Source organism: Trachemys scripta, chromosome 21 (genome assembly GCF_013100865.1).
Source record: "Trachemys scripta elegans isolate TJP31775 chromosome 21, CAS_Tse_1.0, whole genome shotgun sequence".
NCBI classification, from domain to species: Eukaryota; Metazoa; Chordata; order Testudines; family Emydidae; genus Trachemys; species Trachemys scripta.
In genome coordinates this window covers 17,522,311-17,540,329 of record NC_048318.1, presented here as the reverse complement: position 1 = coordinate 17,540,329, position 18,019 = coordinate 17,522,311, and the positions used below count along the sequence as shown (strand labels likewise).

At 53.9% G+C, this 18,019-nt stretch overlaps 1 protein-coding gene across 3 annotated transcripts in view; it reads left to right on the top strand.

Annotated features, from left to right (window-relative positions):
• Window positions 1-18,019, top strand: part of DSCAML1 (DS cell adhesion molecule like 1) — a 279,877-nt gene that overhangs the window by 170,285 nt on the left and 91,573 nt on the right. For all 3 annotated transcript variants that reach the window (XM_034754688.1, XM_034754690.1, XM_034754689.1), the window contains exons 5-8: window positions 3,618-3,896; window positions 6,286-6,561; window positions 7,933-8,229; window positions 11,899-12,171. In XM_034754688.1, coding sequence (XP_034610579.1) covers window positions 3,618-3,896; window positions 6,286-6,561; window positions 7,933-8,229; window positions 11,899-12,171 — 1,125 coding nt within the window. The remainder of the gene's footprint in view (window positions 1-3,617; window positions 3,897-6,285; window positions 6,562-7,932; window positions 8,230-11,898; window positions 12,172-18,019) is intronic.

Below are 18,019 nucleotides of genomic sequence, written 5' to 3'. Positions count from 1 at the left end.
GAAACCACTGGTGTCCTTCGTTTACGGGTTGTGCTCCCACCAACCTTTACAGCTTGGGTTCTGGAGTCTGTTATTCCTCTGCTTCCGCTCCCCCACCTGGCTTCCTTCCTCACAGCCTTGGATATACCCAGGCTCATGGGGCGGGCGGCTGGCTCCCATTCACCCATCAGGTGCAGGTTTTCTCTAGCCGGCTCCCATTAACTTCCCTCAATGGGGGCTGGCGTGACCCAGGGCTGAGTCAGCAGCTCTTGCCCAGCCCCCGTCCCAGAGCCTGACATGGGAACCACTGGGATCGGTGTGGGGCAGAGCTAAACCCCAGGCGCTGGGCCCTGGCCAAGCTGGCAGGCCCCGGGCTGGGCTCCTGTCTGCTGGAAGGAGCTCTTCTCCATGTCATAATTTATGGCTCTTGCCCTCAAGAGGTGGCCGATCAGTTATTTATAGTGACTTCCATTTTCTTAGCAGTATAATGGACTTAACTCCCTCAATATATTAATTAGGAACTGGATATTCTAGAGCTCTTGGAGAGGCTCTGGTTAGTACAGCAAGTTAATGCACTGGCCATTTACCTCCACGGGCTCGGTTCAAATGCCACCAAGGTCACAAGCACACGAGTGATTCCAGCCCACTCCTTCCTGAGCATTTTTCCACTCGGCAGAACCGACCATAGCAGTTTCTTCACAGGGCTGGAATTGCAGGGGGTGCGAGGGTTGGGGACTGAAGGGGGTCGGCAGGGCTGGGTGTGGCGGGCCGGGGGGGAATTGCAGGGGTGCGAGGGTTGGGGACTGAAGGGCATTGGCAGGGCTGGGGGGGGAATTGCAGAGGGTGCGAGTGTTGGGGTTTGAAGGGCGTTGGCAGGGCTGGGTGTAGGGGGCCAGGGGGAAATTGCAGGGGGTGCGAGGGTTGGGGACTGAAGGGCGTCGGCAGGGCTGGGTGTGGGGCCCGGGAGGGAGAATTGCAGGGGGTGTGAGTGTTGAGGTCTGAAGGGGATCGGCAGGGCTGGGTGCGGGGGGCCGGAGGGGAATTGCTGGGGGTACAAGTCTTGGAGTCTGAAGGGGGTTGGCAGGGCTGAGTGTGGGGGGCGGGGGGGGAATTGCAGGGGGTGCGAGTGTTTGGGTCTGAAGGGGGTCGGCAGGGCTGGGTGTGGGGGGCCGGGAGAGAATTGCAGGGGGTGCAAGTCTTGGAGTCTGAAGGGGGTCGGCAGGGCTGGGTGTGGGGAGTCCGGGGGGGAATTGCAGGGGCTGAGCTGTGTGTATGTGTGGGGTGTGGGGGGCAGGGCCAGGAAAGGAGGAGGCGCTAGAGGTCAGGACTGAAGTACCTGGGCACAGGTGCATATGGGGATCCCAGGGCTTAATGAGGTTTTTGGGGGGTGACAGGTCAGGACTGGAGCCCCCGGCCTGAGATGTCAGGAGAGCTGACCCTGGCCTCTGGCACACTTTGGCAATTGTCCTCCCCCTTCCCTGCTGTCCCCTGACTCCCCCCAGAGTGACACGGGACGGGGCGCTGGAGGCGATTGCGTGGAGGTCAGTGAGATTGGGAGTCAGCTCTTTGAACAAGGCACAGACACCCCCTGCATTCCTGGTACATCCTCAGGACGTTCTGGAAGAGGTGCAGGGGCTTTGGCTCAGGTCTGGCTGGCCAGAGAGGGATCACTCTAGTGGCAGCTCTCTGTGCAGAACAAGATGCAGCCGCCTTTCATCTAAGTTAGCTCATCTGCCGAGCGAATTGCCCACCTGTCTTCCAGCCTCGCCCCACTCCGCCTCCCCCCCCCCAACCTTGAAGTGAAGTACAGCTGCCAGTTGGGTAGCCTGGCAAGCCGTGCAGCATGACACCGGGCTGGGATGTGATGTGATGTGACAGGCCGGTATGTGAGCAGCCCGATGCGATGTGACGAAGATGCAAGTGATACTGCAGGAGACAGCGCAGTCTGTATTGCCGGGTGTCGCCGGGAGCTCCAGGCGTCCCTGCCTGCCCAAGTTACTCTAATCGGGAGGGACTTCACTCGGCTTGAATTCAAATCACCCCTTGCACCAATCAACTTCGAATCCCTAGTTCTCGACCATATGTTTGTTGGCCTTGTTTGTGTTGGTTTGGACTCCTGTGTTAACTGGTTGATGGCCGTGCCCTGGCTGTGCAGTGTGGGCTCGTGGTGAGCAGAGGGGCGGATGGAGAATGGAAGACGGGCTGCTAGGTTCTGGCACGGACTCGCTATGTGACCGTGGGCACGTCACTTTTATCTCCATGCCCGATCAGTAGCAGAGGGATAATACGTAGCTATCCCACAGCGGGGTTGCGAGGGTTAAATCATGTTTGCTTCCCCAATGCACCTCTCAGTTGAGGACCTGCGCATTGTCGTTCGTAGCCAAGAGTTACTGCCTTGCCGCCCCATGGCTACTGAGCAATGTAGCTGTCTGAAGGGCAGGGCCCTGTGGCCCCTGTCGGCAACATCTGCCCACGAGGAGGCAGGCCCAGGGGAAGGAGGTGGAGCTAGGTTAGCCGCCGGGACTGGCATGCTGGGCCACAGGGTTAGCAGCTGGGCAGACCAGAAGTATAGACCCCTTACTAGTATGTGCCCCCACCTGACGGACATGGACAGGAACCGCCCCTTCCCTGGGCTTTGCTCTGTCCTCTTCTGAGGACAAGACCCCCCCAGTCCCGCTCACCAGGCTTCATATTGTCTTCTCATATGGACAGGACCCCCCCACTCACCCCTCCCGGGCTTTGCGCAGTCCTCTCCCATGCTGGGGTGTGTTCTGTTTTGGGGCGGGGGCGCTCAATCTGGCTTGGCCCCGTGCTGGCCTCGGCCAGTATTTCCATGTCATGGCGTTTTACTGGAGCGTGGGTGCAATGAAAGCCGTATCTTTCCCCTGGAATTGAATTTCATGCCTGAGACTCAGTGGTTAATTTTCTCCGCTCCTGGCCGCCCGATGGACCCCAGTCCTTGTAAATTTTGAAACTTACCACAGAATTTGTGTCTTTTGCACCAGTTAGGTCACCTTGCATAGTTCCTACTGTGCTGTATTTATCCCACCCTCTCATAGTGCGTGTGTCTCCCTGCCTTCCTGGGAAGAGAAGTGGGGAGGTCAGCCCAGGCACTGCCCCACCCTAGGCCAGTCGCCCTGCTCACTGAGTACACGCTAGGCCCCCACCTGCCTTCCTGCTCACACCTGTCCCTACCCCACTATGCATGCAAGCCGTGCTGCAATTGGCAGGGCCCCAACTGAGATCATAGGCTGGGTGAGTTGCACTGGCCAGCCCAAAAGCAGCAGCATGTGTTCATTCTGGACCCAGGACCGCAGCTGGCTGTCCCATTCCTGGCCATGCCATGGGCTGTCCTGCCATCTAGGATACCCAGGGGTCTTCAGAGGAGGAGAGCCTATGTCTGGAGAGTTTGTAGCTGAGTTCTGTGATTGTGGCTGCCCGCAGGTCACTAAGCACAGGCTTTCCCCGGTATCGCTGTCCTGGTGATGTCTCAGACAAGACTCCTGGGTCCCCAGTGTTTATAACCAAACACTCTAGTTTGCCCACGTAATGCACCAGCCAGATGGTGCAGGCTGAAGGAAGGGTGTGTCGGCCTTTGCTCCATATCTGCTTCTCAGCAGTTTGCTCTCTGCTCTTAGACCCAGCAGAATCCATTCCTACCATCCTAGATGGCTTTCAGTCCAGGGAGGTAAAGGCAGGCCAGCTGGTGGAGCTTCCATGCATCGCCTCCGGGTACCCGAACCCAGCCATCCGGTGGATCAAGGACGGGCGCCCACTCCCTGCAGACAGCAGGTGGACCAAGCGTATCACAGGACTGACAATCAGTGACCTGCGCGTGGAGGACAGTGGGACGTACATCTGTGAGGTCACAAACACCTTCGGGTCGGCAGAGGTCACCGGGACCCTCACAGTCATAGGTGAGAGCCGACCAAACAATGGAGAATGTAAAGTTATGGGCCTCTCCATCGTACATCTGGGGACTGGGGGTTGGGGGCAGTGGGCACATCTGGGGACCGGGGGTTGGGGGCAGTGGGCACATCTCTAGAAAGTATCCATCCATCTCTTCAGAGACAGTAATCCTGGGTTTTGTTCATCTCATTGTATTAATATTGGAGCTGGACATGGGCCAAGACAGTGGATCCCACTTCCAGACGTTGGGTCAAGTGGGATTCCAGTCTGGATCTGATGTCCACGGTTCAGGCCCATCTCTGCTCAGATCAGAAAGGGGCTACCTGGACTCCCCAGAGCCTGAACAATCCGCCAAAGTGGGCGTTAAAGGGGAATCATGACTGTTGCCGGATAGCCTGGTGCTGCAACAGAGTTTTGATTTCTCTTCTCTCTTGCATGTCGGGTTTGGCTGCCCAGATGCCTTGACCTGCGTGGGTTTCATATGCCTTGGGTTATGTTCTATGTGTTAGCATTATGGCCCATTTTACTGGCTTCTCCTTAAACATTAGCAATAGTGAGGTGCGCAACTCTGGATTTCAGTGATCATGCCACGGGGGAGGGGGTGGGTGGGCGTCCTCTCTAACCTCCCAAAGTCCTGGCCCGGCATTCCTTGGCCCTCTGTTAAACCTGGGATGGATTGTCTAGGGGCAGCCCCCTCTTGGGTTGTTCCAAAGTTCTGCTCAGGAATCTGGAGACACGCCTGAGGTCATCCCAGGACCGTTCATTTGCACAGGGCAGGCGGTTCTGGGGGATTCTAGCATGGCTATTGCTGGTCTCCATTCCAGAACTGCATGAGATGGATGGGTGATCAAAATGAAATAGCCCTCTTGGCCCTGGCTGTTGTACAAAGCTTTGTACATTGCAGGCTCAGGACGTTAACTGTGCTGTGTGCTGGAGCACAGTGTGGTGTTACATGCACAGCTCAGAGCATTTGAAAGAAGTTTGTTTATTTATATCACAGCAAAATATCCCAGCAAGCCACAGATTTGTGATTTTAATGGAGGGAACAGACCGGGATTGGTGGAAAACCAGAGCGCTACGTTGAGAGCCTTTCAATGTGTGACTGGTTGGGTTATTAGTGTTAGTTTTATACTAGGGGCCTGCATGTTGTGTTTTGTTTGATTTTTATATTGAATAAACTCCAGCCAACCAGTAAATTCTGTCTGGGGAGGGCATATATTTATTGCACGCTTTGGTCCTGGGGATCTCCTCTGTCCCCAGTAACCCAGCTGTGTAGCATGCCCCTGGGGATGGGGGCGTGTTTGCCCCAGCCCTTGCAGCGACGCTCAGCATGTTCTGCGTGTTTGTGGAGGAGCAGGCGGGTGTGCATGGGCTGGATCAGAAGGGGAGGCCCCACCCAACACAGCAGCATGCTTAGTGAGCAGCTCCAGGGACGTCTCTGCTCAGAGCAGGCCTGTCACACCTAGCACGTCAGCCCGCCGTGATGTCTACTTCCAAACGCAGACAGCCTCTTCACGCCTGCCAGGGCAGCTCCTGTGCAGTCAGAGCGAAAACGATACACAGGGGAGGCACTGCCGGCCCCCCGCGCTCCTGGCCGGTGGGCATGTTGCCCGCACCACGCAGAGGAGCGTGTGTGGGGGTGACATTAAAATGAGGGGCCCTTGCTGCAGACTCTGAGGAAGGTCAGGGACACACCTGGCTTATTGTGCACTGACATTTCACGTGCAGTCAGGCTAATGCTTCCCGGGGAGAGCAGGGAGAGAGACCACGTTAATCAAGGGACTCTCAGAGTGTGCTGTGCAAGGAGCGCTCCATCTCCCCGCCGAGCCGGTGTCGGCCGCCACGCCAGCCTCGCCCTGCCCCCTGCGCTGTGATGGCTCCTCTGGGCCCCCCCATCGGGGGTAGGTTTTGTGTAAGGCTCCTGCTTCCAGCAAGCCCCCTTTCCCCTCGCCAAATCAACTCTTGCTCTCGACTCAGTGGCTAATGGAAAGGCTTAGGAGCTGGGGGCTGGGCCTGCAGCTGGTCCGCCCTTCCCAGGAGTTTGCTGGTCGAGGCAGACTCCAGACCCCGGCCAGCGAACACACGTTTGAATGCAAATGGCCTTGTCTACACTTGGACTTGAGCGTGTGCTCACTAGCGCGGGTTGAAAACACACCTGGTTCCTAGTGAAGCCGAGGCCTTGCTGCGCTCGCTGCGGCAGGTCACTTGCAGCCTTCCCCACGGCAGCTTGCTGGCATCCTTCTGTGGCAGCCCAGGGAGTAGACGGGAGACCTTGCTGCTGCTCAGCGGGATGGGGCCACTCGGCTTCCCTGGGGCCCTCCACCATTGCTAGATCCTTTCCCCAGGCCATGAGCCCTGAGCGTTTTTTTCTCTTGCCTCCCACCCTGTCTTGCACAGACCCTCTGCACGTGAGCCTCACGCCAAAGAAGCTGAAGACCGGCATTGGCAGCACAGTCATCCTCTCCTGCGCCCTCAGCGGCTCGCCCGAGTACGCCCTCCGCTGGTACCGCAACACAGACCTGGTGGTGCTGGACGACTACATCTCCATCCGGGGGATTAGCAACGAGACCCTCCTCATCACTGCCGCCCAGAAGAGCCACTCTGGGGCCTACCAGTGTTTCGCCACCCGGAAAGCCCAAACGGCGCAGGACTTCTCCCTCATCGCGTTGGAGGGTGAGTCGGCTTCCCGGGCATGACGGTGAGGAGGGGAGCCAGAGGGTCTCTCCAGCGTCCTTTGCCACCCCTGGAAGTTCTGTGGGCAGAACAAGTGCAGGGGAGATTTACAGCATCCCTAGGAGAGGAGAATGTTGCCCCTTAATTAGACCCTACTCCCCTGCTTCCTGGCCTGTGTGTACTGGCCAGAGGGCTCCAGAGCTGTCTCCACACACCCCTCTGCATCCTGTGCTGGCAAGGTTTGCCCACTTCTGCACCTGGAAGTGAAGAGATTCTGCTATGCCAAGCACTCCCTGTGCTTTGTCCAAGTGCTTGGATGCTCCCAGCGCTCCCAAGGTGCTACACAACAATTCACTGAACTATGCCATGCAATGCCCATGTGATGTAAGGGTCACTCAACCCAGCACTGAAATGCAGCTGTCTCTGGGGGGGAACCAATGGTTATTTAACAGCACCTAGCAATGCTGCCCAGTATTTCAGGAAAGGGAGGGAAGAAGAATTCCCGTCTGCAGGAGGAGTTGGGTGAGGCAGAATGTACTTACCAGACATGGTGTGGCCAGGAAGGTGCTGTCCCTTAGTGAAGGTCCCAGGGCGCTTTTGATGACCGGTGGCCAGGACTTTAGTGTAAGCTGCTCTAGTAACTGCAGGGAGAGAACCATAGCTGGGCCCTGTCCTCTGCAGGGAGGGTCTGTCCCAAAACAGCAAAATAAGTGACAGTGGGGAAAGGAGGAGCTGCCCAGATGGGGCTCATTGTGGTGCCCTGGCCTTGGGTATGGGCCCATCCTCCCTGAAGGCATTCTCCCTCCGCTGTGTCCTTCCCTCGTGCGGATGTGCCGGGGGCAGGATGGGCCCTGTGTCCCTGCCCCTCTCACGCTCCCTTTTATGTCTCATCTGATGTCCCCCTGGTTCTCACCAGCCCCTTTGAAAGCAGCAGCCCTCCTCCCTGGGGAATGCAGGCTGGGCATGGTGGGGCCCTGGCCAGGGCCCATGGCTCATAGACTCATAGACTTTAAGGTCAGAAGGGACCATTATGATCATCTGGTCTGACCCCCTGCATGCTGCAGGCCACAAAACTGTCCCTACCCCTTCCCTTGACTCTGCTGTTGAAGTCCCCAATCCTGTGTCAGGCACGTTCACCCCATTGGTTTGTTGTTGTTTATCTGTGTCGTGGAAGCACTAGGAACCACAGCCCTGGACCAGAACCCCGTTGTGCTGGGCCCTGGACAAACTGGACAGGATGCCCCTGCCCCCAGAGAACGGACCGTCTAAGCAGTGTTTAAAACCCTCAGTCAAGCTTGTGCCTAAACGCAGCTGCTTGCGAGGGCCCCAGCCTGAAGCCCTAACATGCCCCTCACCGGGTGTCTCTCCTAGACGGGACCCCCCGGATCGTCTCCTCCTTCAGCGAGAAAGTGGTCAACCCGGGCGAGCAGTTCTCCCTGATGTGTGCTGCCAAAGGCGCTCCCCCACCCACCATCACCTGGGCCTTGGACGATGAGCCCATCCAGAGGGACAACGGGCACCGCACCAATCAGTACACCATGTCGGATGGCACCACCGTGAGCCACATGAACGTGACCAGCCCGCAGATCAAGGATGGAGGGGTGTACCGGTGCGCCGCGCGGAACTCGGTGGGCAGCGCCGAATACCAAGCGCGAATAAACGTAAGAGGTGCCTGTCTACTTTTAAATATCAGCATAGGACTCATCCTGGGCTTTGTTCTGTTCTGTTTATTGGTAGAATCTCTCTTCTTCTGTGCCATTCCACCCAGCTCCCCCACGGCCCTGCTGTACTTTTAAAGTTGTTCAAATCATCAGCATGCACTTGGTTGAACAAACCTTCCCCGTGGTTCATCAAGTGAAGCAGGACGTGGGGAGCCTACGGAACTCATTGCCACAAGATAATATTAAGGCCAAAAGCTTAGCAGGAATCCCAGAAGAATCGGGTGTTTACGTGGCTATTGTGGACATCGACAGTCCTGAGAAGTGTGGTGAACCCCACGCTGCTTTCCCGAAGCTAAGCTTCAGCAGCGGGAAATGGGTTGCACCCTCCTCTGAAGCATCTGGTGCTGGCTGCTGTTGGAGACTGGGCTGGATGGGCCCCGGCCTGGCCTGGCTACCTGTCCCGAGGTGCTCGGCTCTCCCATTCCAAACATTTTGTAACCGAGTGAGGCAAAGGGCTCAGTTTATAAAGCAGAGCCCTGTCTCGTGGGCCAGCTCTCGGGGAGTGGCTCTGCACTGTTCCTGGGGCGTTGTCAGGGTCACCGTGCTGCAGAGGTGCTGACTGAGGAAGCCCTGTGGTTCCCTGCTCCTCCTGGGCTATGTTCCAGGGCTACATTGGGGCAGACTGCAGATCCAGACTCCCCCAGAGCTGGCAGCTGTCACATGCCAGAGAAATTCTTTGCAATTTCCACCTTCAAGCTGCATGTCCTTTCCATTTCTTTTTCTGCAAATTTTGTGGGAGAAGTTAACACTCATCAAAGTGCAGGATTTTGCTGCCGGAAGTTAGGAAGAGTGCGAGCTTCATATGCCCCACCCTGCCAATGCAACCCAGTCCTGACCTGCAGCACCCCCCTTCCAGTCCTGCCCCACTGCCCCGGCTTTGCCAGTGCAACTCACTCTGATCTGCTCCACCTCCTACTATTTCAATTTGGGCAGTGGGGAGGAATCCCTCTTCTCCTCCCTTCTAATCCTAATACATCTTGGTCCTAACCTGCAGTGTCCTTTGCAGCCCCCCCAGCAATACCAGTCATTGGTTTCTGAGCAGATATTGCCAACTGCACCAACTATTGCGTTTGGGAGGAGCCACCAATTTAATTCCCACTGCAGCCCTGGGAGGGTTTGGAACCGGCTCCCCAGAGATGAGAGCCAGTGCACTCACCCACTCTGCTCTCATGCTGTTGATCAAAGTGCAGCTGAGAAATGTCTGTTCCCCTGGAGAGGGGCTCCAGCTGATCACGTGCCCAGTCCCAGGGTGTGAGCAGTTGTGATGGCCAGCGGGAATGTGCCCTGCACGGCCTCTGCCTAACTTTCCCCTACTTGTTTTAACTGCACAGTGCTTTGCGGCCCTGCCTCACCTCTGGCCTGTCCACCTCCTAACTCTGACTCTGTCCTTCCTTCCCAGCACTAACTGCCCATAGGCGTTGGGACGTGTATTAAACCCGATGGCGAGCCAATTCGTTAAATCATGACAAATGAGCTGAATTTTCTCTTTGATTTGTCATAGCTGTGTTTTCTTTGTCTGCTAAAATCCATTGTGCTGTTAATCATTCCTCTTGTTACGGTTGGAGCATGCTGTTCTTTGCATTACAGGGACTTCTGGTGGGCAAAATTCTAAGACACAAGGTACAGTATTAGCCGGTGACCGTTACCTATGCAATTAGAAGCGTTAACTGTTATGAACTAGACAGAGCCAAAAGTAACATTATTTTATCTACCAGAAGCAAGTTTGAATGGCCGTTTCATCTGTGTCTCCGGTTTACCATGGATCTAGTGGTGTTTGTCTGGAAGTCCGGGGAAGCTGGGCTTTGGCAGCCGTTTATCACTAAATCTGGAGCAAGTTCATCGCTTAGCAATGGGAACCACTAGTAAAGTTTGTTGTTGAACGTTTTGTTTTTGTTTTTTAACTACAAATCCCTAGATGAGAAGGCAGGGTTCCTTAGTCTGGGTATGTGCACATCTCTCCGACAGGGCCAAGGGGCTGTTTATCAGGAGCAAGTTTTTAAAACTTTTCCAAGTCCTCTGTCAAATTTACTCCCACTTTTACACACCCACCCACACCCTTTCTTTTCTGCTGGTCAGGAAGCCAGTGTTCCATGGCCAGTACAATGCATGGGGGGTGTTCCCGAGTAACGGCTGCTCTATGTGAGTTAGCTGGGTCTGAAGCTACCAGTGCCGAATTTGAGTCAAGATAGAGGCAGGCAGTGTTGGGAGCTCTCGTTGCCTGGATTGTTTCCACTCCACCCCAGAACTGTCTGGGGGTGTGCAGCCCTTTTCCTCTTCAGTGCTCAGGGGAGAACTTTGTGCCTGATGCCTCTTATAAGATGCTTTTTTCTTTGCCGAGTGTTTTCTTTTGATGGACACTCCGTTTTTGAAGTCGTATCCCATCGGCAGCCCAGAGCAACGGCTGGCAGAAAGAGAGTTCTTAAATCCATTTTTTATATTATTTCCCAATTGCTTTGGAGCATTAGAAGTGGTGGCTTTACCAGAACATGAGAAAGCGTCACCAGAGCACCGTCCCCCACTTCTGCCTTCCCCCCGCATCTCATCTTATTTTCAGAGTTTCCAGAAAAACTCCCCCAATTGTGGAATCCCTTCTCAGTAACTTTTGGCGAAAGTGGGTAGGAGAGTTAGGAAAATCATTAAAAAGTGAAAGCAGCAAACTGCTTTTGAATGCGTTTGTTTTACGTGCCAAGGGAATGGATCTTCCGTAAGAGCGTCCTGCACACCTGATAAACTGGGAGCTCTGCAGTTTGCCTCAGGCTGGGAGCCAAGATATAGTTGATCTTTACACTGTAGGTGGAGTATTAGTTTGCTGTTTCATTTAGGCAACAGCTGATAAACGGGAGAACAATATGATTGTTGATCTAAGAAACATGGTGTTGAAATACTCAAGTGTAGTGTTCTCCTGATCCATAAACCAGTCTCAAAGCCAGATAGAAACTGCTAAGCGGTGAATCCCCAGCTGGAGGTTCAGCCAGGCTGATTTTTAAAGTTGAGGTAAAATAGTTTGCAATTGAGGTTGGTGGCGTAAGGTCCTGCTCCCGGCATATTCCTTCAGCAAAAGAGGGGTAGCTTTGTTTGTAAAGAAACATGCAGGGCAGCTGGGAGTGTTAGAAGCTGAATGGAGCTTAGGGAAGCAGCACAGAAACATACTGTCTGTCCCTAGCATTAGCAGGGGTGGGATCAGAGGTATGCAGAGAGTGCCCCAGGGACAGAACTTTCACAGCTGAGCATGGAAGCGACACCCACACAATTTGGCTGTGATTTTAAAAAGCACCTAAGTGGTTCCGGAGGACATGTCCCAGTGACTTTCAGTGGGGCGCATGCTCCTAGGCCGTGTCAGCGCTTTGGAATATCCCACTCTTTGTGCACCAGTGACTGGTGCCAAAGTTTGTCAAAAGCTGGCTCTGCAATTTCTGAGTGCGTGCTGGATGGGGGAGGAGGACTCGCCCATATTTGAGCTGTTGCCTCCCCCTTCCCAAACACGAGCAAACCCTAAGTGTTTATCTTGCCTCATTTGCCTATGAAATGTGCTCTGAAATAGCAACAGATCTGTGTGCAAACAAATTGCTCTTCGGAATTAACCTAGCCTGCCTCTTTCATCCTTCCCACAATTTAGGTCCCCCGAGTATCCGAGCCATGAAGAATATAACGGCAGTGGCGGGTAGGGACACCTTCATCAACTGCAGGGTGATCGGGTATCCATACTATTCCATCAAGTGGTACAAGGATGCCTTGCTGCTGCCAGATAACCACCGCCAGGTGGTCTTTGAGAATGGGACCCTTAAGCTGATGGATGTGCAGAAGGGTATGGATGAAGGGGAGTATCTCTGCAGCGTCCTGATCCAGCCACAGCTCTCCATCAGCCAGAGCGTCCACGTTACTGTGAAAGGTAGGAGGTTGGGAGCTCTAAAGCTGCCCCTGGCTGTAACAGGGGACTCACTCTCCTACCCTGGTGTCCTGCCAGTTCTTTGAGTCTCCCGTGCTAGTTGCAGGGGACTTTCAGGGAGGTGCCTGTTGTAGCCAGCAGCCCAGCTGGCTAATTTCAGCATTGTCCTTTTGGCGTTCTCTCTCTGACACGCGCACACCAGAGAGTCAGAGCTGTCCCACCATCCCTGGGTTTTACTAGGGTGGGAGGCCAAGAGGGCACAGTCACCTCAGCCTGGTTTGGTCTTGGGGAGCCCAGCTGTGGGGAGGGGAGAAAGGGTAACAGTCAGGAACGCTGCTGGAAGATCCCCAATCTCCTACCTGTGAGATGTTTGTTGCCGAAGCCTTTGCCAATTGCCAGTCCCAGGCAATCTTGACGGATGTTGCATGAGGCACCTCTCCCCTCCCATGCTCTTCTGGACTGTTCGGCTGCACTGACTAGTCTGCCTCCCACCCACAGCCCTGGGGGCACCTAGAGCTCCCAGTGCTCAGTTGCACATGTACAACTTCTTCCCCATGGGTGGCACATTTGGGGGCCCAGGCAGTGCAGAGGTCGCACTTGAATAATTTTGAGCACGTTGCTGCTGTGGGATGAAGGTCGATAAGCCAAGCAGGGAAGCGTCTTGCTCCATTGGACACACCATGGGCTCTTCGGCCAGACCGTGGCCTTCCAGTGCAAACGTTACATGGGTCCAAGATCAATTCCTATCCTTCTGGGTTAGCTACTGCAGCCCCCGTGAATTAGTTCAGTTCCTGCCGCTCCCTCTGCTGCCCCTCTCCATAGCGTATCTATTTCCCATTACAAGCAATGGAGCAAGAATTGACAGTGTAAACACAAAGGCTTAAAACATCTAACCTTTGCTCAGATCACCTTCGTTGGGGTTTTGCTGTGTGTGTTAGCTTTTAAAAAAATAATACACTCAGTCTTCTGAGCGTACAGAACATCTTAAAAGCTTCTACAGCCCATCAATTATTCAGCCCCATTCAGGGAGCTATCAGTCCTAATGAATTGAATCTGATGCATTCCATTCCAGTGACTTGCTGAGATTGTGTTATGAGCGTGCGATGCTACAGTATCTTCCATCCTCAGGGTTGTCGGGGCTCCTCAGCCTGTCGCCAGCTCGGTGGGTGCAGTAAATCATTTCGACAAACACAGCCACAGCAGGGGAGAGAGAAGGGCAGTTCTTTCTCTCCGTCTCGTGGAGCCGAGTATTTCTGGAATGCCCTTCAGTTCTGCAGTGGGTTTTGTTCTGATGCCCCATCCTTCATATCCTCATTAGGAATTGGGTTAGCAGGAGCATGCATCCATGCTGATTATGGATTCTGCCACTTGATTAGCTAGTACTGTCCTCCAAGACTTTGCAAAAGGAACATGGAGGAAGCTGTGTACTGTAGATGGCATGGATCAGAGAGCTGCAGAAAGGCCTTCTCTGTCATCGGGAGCCCTACAGGGTTGGTAACTGCGCTTGGTGTCTTTGCTAGCAGGAGCTTTTTTATTTTGGAAGCCACCACCCCTGAAAGGGATTAACACAAGCTCTCAAGAGGACACAGTGCATTCAGCAGCACTTGCTAGTGCACTAAAGTTAATGGGCTGCAAGGCATCCTGGCGATTGGTCACGCAGGGTGCAGGGGAATTCCAAGTGAGGATACCTTGGGTGAGCTCCTTGTGGCGTAGGCTCAGGGTGGACAGTTTGGAAGTGTGGCAATAAGACACCTGTTGTCCGTAGGTTTGGGAGCCCTTGATGCTTGTGTGAAATGAGTGTTAGGAAAGCTGGGAAGAGGGAGAAGACAAATCCCTTCTGTACCTTACACTTCATGCAACAGTTTATCTGAGATTTTATTGCTGGTTTGAGCTTTACAAAACTCACTGGGCTCCTGTGGGGAGAGCTGACCCTTGTGGATTGTCAATACAGGTTTACCGTAACAAAGCCAAACTTGGAATGAAACCATCATGCTTTCTGAGAAAACCATGTGAAATCCTGAGCTTGCACCAAACCCTAAATCTCTCCTGCTTCACTCAGGGATAACAATCTCAGCAATGTCCTATACACCTGCCTAGTCTAGTGTAGGTGCTAAAGCTCGGGACAAAATGTCCATAAGCTGGCATGGTGTTTCGGTGTGAAAGGGGTGGGCTTACAAGGAGCACCTGGAGACAGCAGTGGAGAATGCCGTGTCTGTGTGTGTCTCTGAGATGCGGCTGCATTGAGGAATGGAGCCTCCCAGCAAAAGAACTCAGTCTGCAAAGGCAGGCGGGAGGAGTCTCCTCTCTTGAGACACTTTGAGAACTAGGTTGGCCAAAGCACTAGGAAAACATTTCAGCAGGGGACCTTCGTTAGCCCACCGGCCTCCCCCCCCCTCACTTCTCTGGCTGCGCGGGCCAGTGGTATGTTTTTGTTAGCTAGCAGTACAATTTTTCTTTACCAACGCTCCCCGGGTTACGCAAACCCGCACTTATGGAAAAAGTTCCGTACGTTCCATAAGCTAGAAAGTGGTTTTGGGGTTTTTTTTGCATAATGGTCCGGTATACGTTCCCGACTTACGCAAAATTCGAGTTAAGCAAGGCGTTCCGGAACAGAATGCTTGCGTAGGTCAGGGAGCGTCCGTATTTCTCTGTGTGTGTTTGTGTGAGAGAGAGAGAGAGAGCAAGATAGAGCCTATGTGGGCATGTGCACATAAAGCATAATGTAATTCAACTTTTCTCAATCTCAGAGAATGTAAGTGTGCTGAAGTTGAGCGGCAGACCCGTATATTCTGGGTCCCCATTGATAGGCAAACCCTTCGGAGCCTGGATTTACTGTCTTGATCAGGAGTTGGTGACAGTTGTAGAAAGTTGAGCTGATTAAAATGTTCTCCGGTCTGGCTGACAGGGCCATTCTGGTTGGAAGGGAGACGTGTTTATTTCATCTGCAGCATGGCTGGTTAGAATTTATACCAGAATTTAGATGTTGTTTATTTATTTATATATGTATTGGCCATCAGAGAAAAGATCCATGGGGAAAAAATGGAAAATGCCCTGGAAAACAATCTGAGCTGCTCCAAAGACCAGCGTCAATAAATATAACTATATACATATAGACTATGCAATGGCATGGAATGCTGAAAAGCTTTTATTGCCACAAGTGCCGGGTGGCCGTATTAAGTGCCACAAGTGAGTTATGCAGGTCTTCCGAAGCAAGTGATAGGATAAGCTTTATAGCACCCCTTGCACCTGTGCCTAGTGTGTTCGGGCTAGTTTTTTAAAATCTTCATCCTGTTTTTAAGCCTCCAGCTACTTTTCCGTCTTCGGGGGCTAGTCGCTTTTGAGCTGATGCCGTGGGTGTGCTCGGCATAGAGGTCTCCCCGGGAGCGGCGTAAATGCGGGAATTGCTTGGGACAGGAAGGACTTTGAGGTGCTTTCTCTGGCCGCTCCCTGCAGTGGTACGACTAGGAGACATGCAGTGGAGTGGGGAGCAGTAAAGGTTTGGGGATGGCTGCGTTACCCACGTTCCTACAACGTCACCTCGTACTGACCTCCAGGCCAAGCTGAGGGTGTGGGACCAAGTCTCCTCGCCCTGGGACCCAGTTCTGTCAATGGTGCTTCCTAGACTGGGCTGAACTAAGGGTGTGTCTACCCTGCAGCTGGGAATGAGCCTCCGAGCTCGGGCAGACAGACTTGCACAGCAGGGCTCCAGTTAGCACGCTAAAAATAGCAGTGTGGACGTTCTGACTTGGGCTTGGGCTGGAGCTGGGGCGCTGATGCCTACAGGGTCCAACTCGGGGTTCAAGCCAGAACGTCCACACTGCTATTTTTAGCTCGCTAACCAGAGCCCGGCTAGTGCAAGTCTGTCTGCCCGAGCTTGGGAGGCTTGATCCCCGCTATAGTGGAGAGGGAGCCGAAGAGGCACCGATCCAAAGTCCTGACCACAAATGTAACCCTCTTGCCCCAGGGCAAGGGCTGAGGAGACGGACCCTGTGCACACAGCCCAGGGCTGGGTGAATGGGCCCTGTATTGTGCTAATTAGGGGCCTACTAGAAAAGCAGAGAGACAAGACAATCTTAGGAAACAATTGGAAAGTGAAAAGCAGTGGGTTCAGCTCAGCCGTGTGCGCCCAAGTGACAATGTCTTGGTGCCCCACTGAGGTCAGCAGCTTCTTGTGATCCAGAGGAGGTGAGCATGAGATAGCTCTTCCACCTGGAGTGATGGAAATCCCCCACCCCCGGTCCTGCCCCATTCTGAATCAGCAGTTACAGTAAAATCTGTTTTGGCTGTAGTCTCTTGGAGTGCAATGATCTCCACACTCTCCATGGAGTGTCGCTTTTAGGCTCCAACAGTTTTACATTCCAGCCCCCAAATCCTGCTCTGATTTCATTTGTGCGATGTCGTTTAGAATCCCTGTCTCTTTCGTGGCCCAGCCTTCTTGCTCATCCAAGTTCTTGCAGCTTCTGGGAGACATGGAGCCCTGAACCCCACAAGCCATCAGCTGTCGCCTCTGGGACCTCTTGTCCTTAGTGGTCTCTTTGTCTCCTCTGACAGCACTGTCAGAGCGTCCTCCCCCCGGGATCCGCTCTAACATCTGTGCTCGCTATTCCAGGCAGCAGACTAAACCTGTACTCTTCTTTTAACCTAATTGTGTGTGGATTTGGTGCTCATGATTTTAAATAGCGATACTCCGAGCCAAGTCTGGACTGGGCTAACACTTACACAAGCTTTCTCTGCGAAGGAATCCCTGAACACCAGTGCACCTGCTCCCTCACCCGCACTGCCGTGTGACCCACTTCTGTGACTCTCCCAGCCCTGCGGCCTCACTTCAGGCCTGACCTGCACTCCCCTGCCCAGTTAATTCCAATCGGGCGTGCTGGCTCCACCGTCTGGGATGAGACCCCCACATCCCCTTGTGAGTTACCAGGCTCTGAAACCCAGCTCTGTAGAGTAAACGGGCTCGTGCATTTGTGATCCCTTTCCTGAGCTGCCGTAGCTGCGTTGTGCTCTTGCTGAGCGCGCGGGCGCTCCAGAGAGGAGAATTTGTAGTTGTCCCAACATCAAGAAGTTTAATGTCGAATATAAAAAACCCTTTAAGCGCAGGCTGGTGTCAAGGAGAGTTAGAACCGGGGAGGTTCCTCTGCCGAATTCTTGCTGGGGCTGTGTTGTTCTGTTGGTGTTTAAAGAGGCCTGTGGGGTGTGCTGGGAGAGAGTATTGCACGGATACACAAACCCTCCTCCCCTCTGCAATAGACTGCAGAGCATACACAATTAATTATTCATTAATTATGGAAAACAGGCACTGCTGGCTCCATGGCTCCAGCTTCTTGAGTCATTCCTCTGCAGCTGACCTAATGGAGCAGGCTCGTCCCATTGGAAAGAGGTTCTCCTGCCTCTATCTGCTCGACATCCCAGGGCTTGGACTGAGCCTGGCGCTTCGCACTGTTGGCTCTTTCGCTGCAGTGTGTGTTTCAGGGAAGCTGCGAGCAGGGTAGCAGTTATCTGGTTACCTCCTGTTCTCTGCAATTCCCTGACTACTGTATGGGGTGGCAGGAGAGGAGCTGTCCGGGCATTGCACCATGGGGTGTGGCGAGGGAGCAGTATCTCAGAACCACGAAGGGAGAGATGCTCTTGTTGTTAGAAAGCGGCTAAACCAGAACCTCCTTGCATTTCATTTAGCCACTGGCCTGGGGAATAACGTTAGCTCTGGCTTCCTTCCCGCCTACCACGAAAGAGCGGTGTCAGGCTATGGGAGGGAGCGGGAGCCAGGTTTCCTCAATTCTGTTTCCAGATCAGCCACAGGCACGTAGCCTTAGACAGGTTACCTCCCAGACCCTCAGTCTTCCCAATCTGT